Source organism: Zalophus californianus, chromosome 3, assembly GCF_009762305.2.
Source record: "Zalophus californianus isolate mZalCal1 chromosome 3, mZalCal1.pri.v2, whole genome shotgun sequence".
NCBI classification, from domain to species: domain Eukaryota; kingdom Metazoa; phylum Chordata; class Mammalia; order Carnivora; family Otariidae; genus Zalophus; species Zalophus californianus.
The window spans coordinates 135,355,141-135,368,244 of record NC_045597.1 but is presented as its reverse complement, the minus strand read 5'-3'; the positions used below and the strand labels follow the sequence as shown (position 1 = coordinate 135,368,244).

The following is a 13,104-nucleotide window of genomic DNA, read 5'->3' as shown; positions in this document are numbered from 1 at the left end:
CTCAAAAACTGAGTTTCCAGATTCCAAATGCAATGATATTAACAATGATTCTAAATTTTATATTTGTACACCAACTAAGAATTAAAATAGTCCCATGAAACAATATAAAAGCTTTATAATGCTAAAACGAAACAGCTACACAAATTTTTCTTTTTTTAGCCAAATGGTTCAAATTTGTCATTTTTTGAACACCTGAAAATCACTTCTGTACTAGAGATGGAGTTACTTTTTGTGCTTTAAAAAAATGATTCTAGTTGATATAGGTTATTCCCCCCCCCCTCTGGCATTGATACAAATGAATTACCAGTGTTTAAAGACTTTTAATGCAAGGTACAAGTACTTCTAATAGCTACCCAAATAATTTCTTAGTGGGAGAGTGTGTTTAGACTGACATGTAACCTTGATTCCTCAAATAGAGGCAGCACAGAATTTGCTATCAATAAATAAATAATTTCATACCTCAGTAATAACAGTGACAATCAAAATTATAATTTTTCATAAAATGTGAAAGTAAACATGTAAATTTTACACTCCAAACTTTCCCTATTAGGCATAATTTTAAAGACCTAAACGAGTTCTAAATCACACTCATTATTAAGCAATTTCACTTTATTCTTAAATACAATTTTACATCTGAGAATACTGTAATAACACAACAAAGTATATAATACCATACTGGAACAACAAATTGAAGAAAATCATCTGCATCCATTCAACAAGGAAATCACAGCACTCCTCCCATGCCTATTGGACATTTAACTCATTTCTAGACTTTCTTAAAGTTTGTGGTAGATTTCCTACCCCAAGCATTGGGACTATCAACCTAAAGTAGGGGAGGGGGACCCTCAAGTTTTCTTGTTTTTCTCAATGGGATAGAATACTGGATAACTGAACTTATTAAAATGTACATTACTATAAATACAGTTCAAGCAAGCCTCTGAAGAAGTGATCTGTGTATAAGCTTTAGTGCAAGGATGGTGATACTCAGCTGTGTTAAGAACCTGGAGAGTTTAGGGGCGCATGGGTGGCTCAGTTGGTTAAGCGACTGCCTTCGGCTCAGGTCATGATCCTGGAGTCCCGGGATCGAGTCCCGCATCGGGCTCCCTGCTCGGTGGGGAGTCTGCTTCTCCCTCTGACCCTCTTCCCTCTCGTGCTCTCTCTCTCTCATTCTTTCTCTCTCAAATAAATAAATAAAATCTTAAAAAAAAAAAAAAGAACCTGAAGAGTTTAATAACCAGTTTTCAGTTGTCTTTCAGATAGGTCAACTTGTTTGCAGGTGAGGATACTTAATATAAAAAATCAAATCATTACTATTCTTTAAGAGTAAAAAATACTTGCTTTTATGAACTACAGAAATTCCTATTTGGCATGAGTTTGTGACCACTTAGAATTCATCATCTCTCATGTGCTACATCTATCTATATAAAACATCAAATAATTATCTGAGATGCATAATTCAATAAATTATTTTACTTTACTGAAACAGTTTAGTAAAGGCATACCTCAATTTACTGTGCTTTGCAGATATTGTTTTTTTACAAATCAAAGGTCTGTGGCAAACCTGCATCAAGCAAGTCTACTGGCACCATTTTTCCCAGCAGTATTTGTTCACTTCATGTCTCTGTGTCTCATTTTGGTAATTCTTGCAAGATTTCAAACTTTTTCATTACTATTATATTTGTGGTGGTGATCTATGATCAGTGTTCTTTGATGTTACTATTGTAATTATTTTGGGGCACCACAAACTGAGCCACAGATGATGAACTTAATGTTGTGTGTATTCTGACTGTACCACCGACCAGGTGTTCCCCGCCCCTCCTCAGGTCTCCCTATTCCCTGAGACACAACAATATTGAAATTGACCCTACAATGGCCTCTAAGTGTTCAAGTGAAAGGAAGAAATTGCACATCTCACACTTTAAATCAAAGCCAGAAGTGATTAAGCTTAGTGAGAAGGCATATTGAAAGCTGAGATAAGCCAAAAAGTAGGTCTCTTGTGCCAAACGGGCAAAGTTGCGAATGCAAAGTTCTTCAAGGAAATTGAAAGTACTACTCCAGTGAACGCACAAATGATAAGAAAACAAAACAAACTTACTGCTGATATGGAGAAGGTTTTAGTGGTCTGGATAGAAGATCAAACCAGCCACAACATTCCCTTAAGCCAAAACCTAATCCAGAGCAAGGCCCTAACTTTCTTCAATTCTCTGAAGGCTGAGAGAGATGAGGAGGCTGCAGAAGAAAAGTCTGAAACTAGCAAAGGTTGGTTCATGAGGTTTAAGGAAAGAAGTCATTTCCATAACATAAAAGTGCAAGGGGAAGCAGCAAGTGTTGACGCAGAAACTGCAGCAAGTTATCCAGAAGCTCTAGCTAAGATAATTAATGAGAGTGGCTACACTAAACAAAAGATTTTCAGTGTAGACAAAACAGCCGCCTTCTTCTTTTAAGTTTATTTAAGTAATCTCTATACCCAACGTGGGGCTCAAACCCACGACCCTGAGATTAAGAGTCACATGCTTTTTTTTTTTTAAGATTTTATTTGAGAGAGAGAAAGAGAGAAAATGGTGGGGAGGGGCAGAGAGAGAGAGAGAGAGAGAGAGAAGCAGACTCCCTGCTGAGCAGGAAGCCCAACGTGGGGCCCGATCCCAGGACCCAGAGATCATGACCTGAGCTGAAGGCAGACACTTAACTGACTGAGCGACCCAGGTGCCCCGAGTCACATGCTCTTCTGACTGAGCCAGCCAGGCACCCCAAAACAGCCTTCTAGTGCAGAAGATGCCATCTAGGGCTTTCATGGCTAGAGAGAAGATGCTTGGCTTCAAAGCTTCAAAGGATACGTTGAGTCCCTTGTTTAGGGTTTAATCACAGGTCCCTAATGCACCTGGCGACTAAATTGAAGCCAATGCTCAATGACCATTCCCAATATCCTAGGGCGCTCAAAAACTATGCTAGTTTTACTCTGCCTGTATTCTAAGGGAAAAACAAAGCCTAGATGACAGCACATCTGTTTGCAACACAGTTTACAGAATATTTTAAGCTCACTGTTGAGACCTACTGCTCAGAAAAAAGGATTCCTTTTAAAAAGATCACTGCTCACTGGCACTGTACCTGGTTACCCAAGAGATGACGGAGATGTACAAAGAAACTGATGTTGTTTTCATGTCTGCTAACACAATATCCACTCTATAGCCCATGAATTGAGCAATTTCGATTTTCAAGTCTTACTATTTAAGAAGTACATTTCCTAAGGCTATAGTTGCTGTAGATAGTGATTCCTCTGATAGACCCAGGCAGAGTAAACTGAAAACCTCTGGAAAGGATTCAGCATTCTAGATGCCAGTAAGAACACCCATGATTCATGGGAAGAGGCAAAATATCAACCTTAATGAAGGGAATGTGGAAGAAGTTTATTCCAGCCCTCATGGATGACTCTGAGGGGTTCAAGACTTCAGTGAAGGAAGTAACCACAGATGTAGTGGAATAGCAAGAGAACCAGAATGCGAAGTAGAGCCTGAAGGTGTGACTGAATTGTTGCAATCTCATGATAAAACTTGAACAGATGAGGAGTTGCTTCTTGTGGATAGGCAAAGAAAGTGATTTCTTGAGATGTAAACTATTCCTGATGAAGATGCTGTGAAGGAGTTAGAATATTACATAAACTTAGTTGATAAAGCAGCAGCAGGGTTTGTGAGTACTGACTCCCAATTTTGAAAAAAGTTCTATTGTAGATAAAATGCTATCAAACAGCATCACATGCTATAGAGAAAGGAAGAGTCAACTGATGTGACAAACTTCACTGTTGTCTTATTTTAAGAAACTGTTATAGCGAACCTCAACCTTCAGCAACCACCACCCTGATCACAGTCAGCAGCCATTAACATCAAGGTGAGACACTCTACCAGCAAAAACATTATGACTCACTCAAAGCTCAGATAATGGTTACCATTTTTTAGCAATAAAAGTATTTTTAAACTAGGGTACGTCAGTTTTTAAATATAATGCTATTGTACGCTAAGCAAAATACAGTACAGTGTAAACGTAACTTTTATATGCACTGGAAAACCAAAAAATTCATTTGACTTGCTTTACTGCTGCAATATTCACTTTACTGCAGGGGTCTCAAACTGAACCTGCAGTATCTCCAAGGTGTGCCTGTATTCTGAAATGCTGCCATAACATCGCATTACACTGTTCTATATGCCCAAATTTCAACATAAAGACATTTTCTAGATGACAAATTAATATTACGTCAAAACTCAAAACTTTTGGAAAGAACCATTTTTACCAATTTTCTGATGTTTCTGAAATGATTAATATCAAAGAATAAAATGCTACTTTGAACAATCTGGGGGAAGAGAGACCATTACAATGTATTACAACCTGTTTTAGGTAGTCCATAAGACAGAAAATTTTTGGATTTGTCATTTATGTTCCCAGCTATTGCATTGTATAAGCCTACAGGTATAGTGTATATAAATGTAGCAACCACATGTCAGGTGTTCATTAATTATTTATTGAACAAATTAACAAATATTCTCACCAATCAGCTTACTGCGCAGCTGCAGCTATCATAGCAAATCCTCATTCACACAGGCTGTCATGGGCAATATCTACCTCAATAATAGCCAAATGATGATGAGGAAAAACCTGAGCTCCTAAGGAGGGCAAGTTTCTGAGAGGAAAATATGGGAGATCAGAAAATGGGTAGGTGGTAGAGGGCAAGAAGAAAGACTGTTAAAAAAAAAAAAAGTAAATAATATTATGCTGCAGTTTCAGCTATGGTAAAGTACAGAGGTTAAAAATGGCAATGAAGGCCATATTTAGGAAGAAGGGAGCAATTGCAAAGACAATATATATAACAACTAGGAAACTAGAGACTTAGAACAAGTTTAGTTTAGAACAAACTAGAGACTATTAACCAGATAATTTATTCAGGAAAAGTCTGAGCATTCAGATTTTTAAAAGATGGCAAACATATGAAGTAAAAAGTAACCATGGGTAGACTATCTTTGGGATTAGTTTTTAAGTGAATGAAAACAGATTTATAGCTTGCACTGGAAAATTATGACAGTAAAACTTCTTATAACTAAGGGAAGAATATTTTCACTTTTGTAAAAGTTAATTTAGGAAAATGATTTAGACTGTCCCATACACCAGCAATTGCTACACTTTCTTCTCCACTTTTTTTTAAAGTAAACTCTACCCCCAATATGGAGCTTGAATTCTCGACCCCAAGATCGAGTCACATGCTCTACAGACTGAGCCAGCCAGGTGCCCCTCTTCTCCATTTTTAAACAGTGACAAGAATATAATGTTTAAGACTCTGGAAAGTCCTACCTTATACGGACTAATCAGTCTTCTTTTAATGTCCAGTCTATAGCTTCTGTATTGTTCAGCATTACTCATGTCAGTTACCAGCAGTCGAAGAATTTCATAAACCCGCCTAGCATGTTGCTTAATGAAACAAAAGAAAAACATGAACACTTTTAATTACAAAATAGTGACACTTTCCCAAAAGAACACAGGATATACTGAGTATCTGCTATGGGCCAGAAATTGTGCTAGGTACCAGATGAAACACAATAAAAGATAGTCTCTGCCCTTGAGGAACTAGCAGCCCAATAGGTAACACAAATGACTGAGGTATGGTTAATTTAATGATGGAAATATGCGTAGGGTATTATGGTAGCATAGCCTGGGAATGGTGTAAATGTTAGAAGAGGATTCCTGGGGAAAGAAAACCTGAGCTAAATCTTTTTTTTTTAATAGATTTTATTTATTTATTTGAGAGAGAGAGAATGAGAGATAGAGAGCACGAGAGGGAAGAGGGTCAGAGGGAGAAGCAGACTCCCTGCTGAGCAGGGAGCCCGATGTGGGACTCGATCCCGGGACTCCAGGATCATGACCTGAGCCGAAGGCAGTCACTTAACCAACTGAGCCACCCAGGCGCCCAACCTGAGCTAAATCTTAAAGGGAAGAGACCACGCCAGTCTAGAAAGAGGAGAGGGCACTATGAGTGTACAAGGGCACACAGCACACATGTGCAAGACTGAGGCGGCTTGACACGGCTGGGGCACAAAATGAAAAGTAGTGAGAAGTGACGTGAGGACAGAGCAGAAGCACAGAGCCTCACATACTATATTAAAGAGTTGGGCTTTTATCTAGTAGGTGATGGATTTTATTTTTATTTTATTATTTTTAAAAGATTTCATTTATTTTAGAGAGAGAGTGTGTGAGCAGGGGGAGGAGGAGAGGGAGAGCATCTCCAGCAGATTCCACACTGAGCACAGAGCCCAGTGTGGGACTCGATCCCAGGGCCCCAAGATCATGACCTGAGCTGAAACCAAGAGTCATACGCCTAACTGATTGAGCCACCCAGGTGCCCCCAGGTGATGGATTTTAAATGGGGGCGTGAGCAAAGTGCACAAATATGAGTTTTAAGAAAAACATTTTGGGGCACCTGGGTGGCTCAGTCATTAAGCGCCTGCCTTCAGCTCAGGTCATGATTCCAGGGTCCTGGGATCGAGCCCTGCACTGGGCTCCCTGCTCCGCAGGAAGCCTGCTTCTCCCTCTCCCGCTCCCCCTGCTTGTGTTCCCTCTCTCACTGTGTCTCTGTCAAATAAATAAAATCTTTAAAAAAAAAAAAAGCATTCTCTCAGCTACATAGAAATGGTAGCAAAAAGAAGGGCAGGGAGACCAATTAAGAGGCTGTGCTATTAAATCAGGCAAAAAATGATGAAGGCATTGAACTAAGAGTCAGTAAGAATACTAAAGGAACAAGGATTCTAATACAGAGAAGAAGAAAGATTGGGTGTGGAGGAGGGTGTGGAATGACTGAGTTTTCACAGCCTAGGAGAGATTTAGAAGGCACCAGAACATATAAATCTGAAGAAAACTCTAGTCTAAGAATGAGGATTTAAGCAGTATTAGTTTACAGGCAAGAGTTAAAACCATAGTATTGGTTAGGAAAGCATAAACAGTGAAAAAATGAGGGAGAGGTCAGAACCCTGTAGTACAGTGACAGTTACAGGGCAGAGAAAAACAAGAAATATTAGAAAAATCAAGAAATCTTGGAATCACTGAAGCCAAAAGAGTAGCCCATAGTTTTTTTGTTTGTGTTATTTCACTTACATATTCATTGGGGGTGAGGGAGAGATTAGGTATAGGTAGATTGGGAAGATGATGTTTGAACTTTCTGGAAGGGACACCTGAACAAATGAATATCTGGCAAGGCAAAGATGGAGGAACAGGAGAAGGGGGTATCAAGGGCAAAGGGCATAGTTAACGTAAAGCGATATAAAAGGAAGAAAGATGTAGCATGGTTGGGAAATAACAAGAGGTTTAGTAATGCCAGAGCATGTAGGAAGGTAGCAGAAAGTTGAGTCTACCAAGATTGGTGGGGTCCAAATTATGATGGGCTCACTGTGCCATACCAAATTTTAATTCCTTTCAGAAAAAGAAAAACATGATTTTGAAAAATGTGTTCATATTCTCTTTTAAAAGCGGAGCTGTTGAATAAATTCTCTAAGGTTTAATGTAGTCTGGATATACCAAATATTTCTAAAACATATATTTATCTTAAAACCAGGAAGCTATTAAAGTGTTTTAATGCAGGAGAAGATGGTAAGTTTCAGTTCAAATTAAGCTGTTGAAGGTCAGTGACCAGGAAACATTTTTTCCTTCTTTTTTTTTAAGATTTATTTATTTATTTTGGTGGTGGGGGAGAGAGAGAATTCTAAGCAGACTCCCTGCTGAGCAGGGAGCCAGATGCAGGGGCTCAACCCCACAACCCAAGATCATGACCTGAGCTGAAATAAAGAGTACTGACCACAGTACTAAGTGAAAAAAATCAGGAACTATAATACCTTAGAAGCGAGGTAGGAGAGGGTAACAGTATCATATACTAGTCCTTATTATTGGGATACACTTCACATCTCTTTCTTTTTTGAAAGATTTATTTATTTTGAAAGACAGTGTGCATGTGAGTGGGGGCCCAGGGTAAAGGGAAAGAAACCCAAACAGACTCTATCCTGAGCCCAACACAGGGCTCAATCCCAGGACCCCAAGATCATTACCTGAGTTGTAATAAAGTCTGATACCAACCAAGCCACCCAGACGCCCCTCAGATACTTTCATAATCCAAATCCTACCCATTCTTCAAGGCTTAGATCAAATGCATCTCCATCCCATGAAAAACTCTTGATTCCCTTCCATACACAAATATAATAAACTAAACTCCCTCCTCTGAACTGCCAGATTATTTTTTCGTACCTATTTTAGGATATTTACTACTTTAAAATTCAAATATATAGAAGTATATATACTTCTCCACATGTATTAACTATTTTGGCATATCAAACATTTTTTTAAAAAGTAAAAATAAGGTCATACTATCCATTTTGTTCTGCTTGTTACACTTTAATATAGCCATAATATCAACTATCTTCCCCTTCTATTAATGAGGTTAAAATTAAATTGCCCTAAGTCACAGACTAAGTGGTGTAGCCAGATCTTAACCCAGACAATTTGGATTCAGAGCCTATACTCTCAACCATTGCTACCTCCCACACATGTATTCTTAATGTACTTGCAATGTTTAAGTTACATACTTAAAAAAAAAAAAAAGAAAGAAAACTTCAAAACTGAAATTTTTTTCTACAAAATAAAAATACCTTATTTATTTTGAACTTCTGTTGTGCCTCTATCGCCATATCTTCACTGAATCCTTGCATCAACTTTTCCCGGGAAAAACAGGGCAAATCTTGACAAAGCTTCACAAGCACAAAGTCTCTTAATTTCACATAGCTTTTGGATGGATCTTCCGCTAAAGAAAAGGCAGAATAACATTTCCCTTATCCAACATAATTCATCATTTGCAATCTCAATATACATGCTAGGCTAGAAATACAAATATTCTTAAAAGAACCATACAAGGCAAAAGTTACAATGGGAAAGGATTATTCCTTATTAATCAAACAACAGCACCATTATCTTTGCCAAATAAAATTATAGGTGCAATCCTTTTGCAAAGACATATAGTATCTGTGAAATTAGAGCTACTCCTTTCAAATGTAAACTTTTTGATGGGTGTTATCTATCATATGCATCTTAGTTTTATTTTCAATTAAAGTAGCTATATAAACAAGCGATTCAAGTTTGGATAATCAATTCCTATTCTCTGATAGCTAAGGCTTCTGAAGCTCAATTTATAACTCCCTTACTTTATTTTCTTTTAAAAGATTTTATTTATTTATTTGACAGAGAGACACAGCGAGAACAGGAACACAAGCAGGGGGAGCAGGAGAGGGAGAAGGAGGCTTCCCGCCGAGCAGGGAGCCCAATGCGGGGCTCGATCCCAGGACCCTGGGATCATGACCTGAGCCAAAGGCAGACGCTCAACGACTGAGCCACCCAGGCGCCCCTATAACTCCCATACTTTAATCCGATAACCTTTACAGTCTGCCACACTGCTTTTACCAATAATAAAAAAAAAACCCTCTTTGTTTTCACAAGCAAATCTTTTTTTTATAAGAATAAAATGACAATATGATTTTGATCCTTTCTTCAATGCATCTGAAGAGCAGAGATCTTCCTTTATGTTTGTCTCTTATGTACATTACACTATGTAGTAGATAAGGAAAACATCAAAACATGATGGGTAGAAAGACGACTACACAGAGAAAATCAGTTTGAGTCCCAGTTCTGTCATTCATAGATGTAGGACCATGGGCAAGTCACCTTACTTTTCTGAGCTCTTGCTTTCTCATAAGCAGACGGCTTGAAACAAAGAATGCTAAATGCTGAGCTAGTTCATGGATCATGAGACTTAATATTGTTATAATACCAATACTCTACAAATCATTCCATGCAATCCCTATAAAAATCCCAGTTGGCCTTTTTTTGTTGCAGAAATTAAGTTTATCCTAAAATTCACACAGATATGGAAAGAACCCAGAATAGCCAAAACAATCTTGAAAAAGAACAAAAGAAGACTCGCATTTCCTGATTTCAAAAATTACTGCAAAGCTACAGTAATCAAGACAGTATGGTGCTGGCATAAAAACAGATATGTAGATCTATGGAAATGGATTGAGAGTTAAAAATAAACCCCTACATTTATGGTCAATTATTTTTTGAGAAAGGTGCCAAGATAAATCAATGAGGGAAAGAATTGTCTTTTAATAAATGGTAGTTGGACAACTGGAACGCCACAAGCAAAAGATGAAGTTGGACCCCTTTCCTCACACTATATACAAAAATTAATGCAAAATGAATCATAGACCTAAATGTAAGGGATAAGACTATAAAATTCTTAGAAGAAAACATAGGAGTAAATCTTCATGACCTTTGGTTAGGCAATGGCTTCTCAAATAGAGCCAAAAGCACAAGTAACAAAAGAAAAAAATAGATAAATTGGACTATATCAAAATTTAAAACTTTTCTGCTCAAATGATACCATTAAGAAAATGAAAAGACAACTTACAGAATGGGAGCAAATATTTGCAAGTCATATATATGACAAGGGACTTGTATCCAGACTTTATATGTAAAAGTTTTACAATTCAATAAGAAAAAGAGAACCCAATTAAAAAAACAAAGGATCTAAACAGACATTTCTCAAAAAGATATACAAAGGGACAATAAGCACATGAAAAGATGCTCAACATCATTAGCCACAAAAGAAAAAAATGCAAATCAAAACCACAATGAAATAAAATTCCATCCACTAGAACGACTAGAATAAAAAAGTAACAAATATTGATGAGAGTGTAGAGAAACTGAAACCTTTATACTACTGGTGGAAATGTTAAATTGGTACAGCCACTTTGGAAAATAGCCTGGTGGCACCTCAAAAGGTGAAACATAGTTATCAGATTTTCCACCATTTCTACTCCTAGGTATGTACCCAAGAGATATGAAACATAGGTCTACACCTGTACACAAATATTCACAGTAGCACTATTCCTAAGAGCCAAAAAGTAGAAAAAAAATGTCCCTCAATTGATAAATGGATACATAAAATTTGGTATATCTACACAATGGGAATATTCATTGTCAATAAAAAGAAACAAAGTACTAATACATGCTATAATAAGGATGAACCTTGAAAACATGCCAAGTGAAAGAAGTATCATATATTATATGAACTTCAATGTCCAGAATAGGCAAATCTATAGAGACTAAAAGTAGATTAGTGGTTGCCTAGAGTTGGAGGGGTATAGGTGGTGGGGGGTGGAAGAGAAAAGGAGTGACTGCTAATGAGTACTGGGTTTCTATTTTGGGAGAAAGGAATATTCCAAAATTAGATTATGATAATGGCTACACTGTAAATATTTCAAAAATTGTACAATTTAAGTAAGTGAATTGTATGACATATTAATATCTCAATAAAGCTATTTATTAAAAAAAGTCTGAGCAAGGGGTAATGTTTTATGATTCTGAGTCATTATCCAATCCTCCATTTGATCTGTATGCACCGAATATTATTTTTTTTTTATTTTGTTATTTGACAGAGAGAGAGAGAGCACAAACAGGGGGAGCGGCAGGCAGAGGGAGAGGGAGAAGCAGGCCCCCCGAGGAGCAGGGAGCCTGATGCGGGGCCTGCTCTCAGGACTCTGGGATCATGCCCTGAGCCAAAGGCAGACAATTAACCAACTAAGCCACCCAGGTGCCCCGTACTGAGTACCTTCTTAATGCCTCCTTCTGGTATTAACCATATACATGTAATTATTAAGTAAATATTATATGACTATTGCTTTAAAGTGAAATCCTGTCACTGTATCAGTTTGGTATGAAATTATGGTTTATTAGGAATGTACACAGATGATGAACAAAGTAACAAAATAACTTAAGTACAGACCCTGTCAAAAGCCAGAGACAAACAGGAAAACCTGAAAGCAGCAAGAGGAAAACCACTCATCAGAAACCACAGATGGTCAGAAGTCAGCGGGGTAATATATTTAAAATACTGAAAGAAAAATAACCGTCAAACAAGAATTCTATATCCAGCAAAATTATCCTTCAAAATGAAGGTAAAATAGGGCGCCTGGGTGGCTCAGTTGGTTAAGTGACTGCCCTAGGCTCCGGTCATGACCCTGGAGTCCCAGGATCGAGTCCCACATCGGGCTCCCTGCTCAGCAGGGAGTCTGCTTCTCCCTCTCACCCTCCTCCCCCTCATGTTGCCTCTCATTCTCTCTCTCAAATAAATAAATCAAATCTTTAAAAAATAAAAATGAAGGTAAAACAAAGATATTCTCAGAAAAGCAAAGATCAAAGCAATGTGTCACTAGCAGACCTGCCCAAGAAATACGAAAGAAGTTCTTCAGGTTAAAAGAACACGATACCTCAAATCTATATGAAGAAATTAAGAACATTGATAATTAATTATGAAAATAAAAGTAAATGTTGGTATAAATATATTTTTCTTTTCTCCTCTCAACTTCTTTAAAAGACAATTACATTAAAAATAATTATAAAACCAATGTTTGGTACCTAACATAAAAATGTAATATATATGACAACAGTAGAACAATGAGGGGAGGAAGAATAATCACAGTGAAAGAATTTCTTTATTTTACTGGAATTGAATATTAATCTGAGGCAAACTGTGATACATTAAGATGCACATTGTAATCCCCAGAGCAACCACTAAGAGAGTACCTATAAAAAAAAGTGAAAAACAAAAACAAAACAAAGGAATTAAAATTGTTCATTTAAAATATATCTATTTAGGGCGCCTGGGTGGCTCAGATGGTTAAGCATATGCCTTCGGCTCAGGTCATGATCCCAGGGTCCTGGGATCGAGTTCCGCATCGGGCTCCCTGCTCCTTGGGAGCCTGCTTCTCCCTCTGCCTCTCTCTCTCTCTCTCATGAATAAATAAATAAAATCTTTAAAAATAAATAAATAAATAAATAAAATATATCTATTTATAGGGTGCCTGGGTGGCTCAGTCCGTTAAGCATCTGACTCTTGATCTCAGCTCACGTCTTGATCTCAGGGTGGTGAGTTCAAGAACTTTCACTGGGCTCCATGCTGGGCGTGGAGCCTATTTAAAAAAATAAAATAAAATAAATCTATTTAACACAAAAGAAGGCATCAAAGGAGAA

General features: G+C 37.6%; 2 protein-coding genes across 2 annotated transcripts in view; one reads left to right on the top strand and one right to left on the bottom strand.

Annotated features, from left to right (window-relative positions):
* The window catches only part of SLC25A12 (solute carrier family 25 member 12), a 194,907-nt gene that overhangs the window by 17,934 nt on the left and 163,869 nt on the right, over positions 1-13,104 (top strand). The gene's annotated exons all lie outside the window — the stretch shown is intronic.
* HAT1 (histone acetyltransferase 1) overlaps positions 1-13,104 on the bottom strand; it is a 61,812-nt gene that overhangs the window by 4,091 nt on the left and 44,617 nt on the right. The window contains exons 9-10 of the mRNA XM_027588359.1: positions 8,670-8,821; positions 5,335-5,451 (exon numbers count right to left, since the gene is read on the bottom strand). Of these exons, the coding sequence (XP_027444160.1) occupies positions 5,335-5,451; positions 8,670-8,821 (269 nt within the window). The remainder of the gene's footprint in view (positions 1-5,334; positions 5,452-8,669; positions 8,822-13,104) is intronic.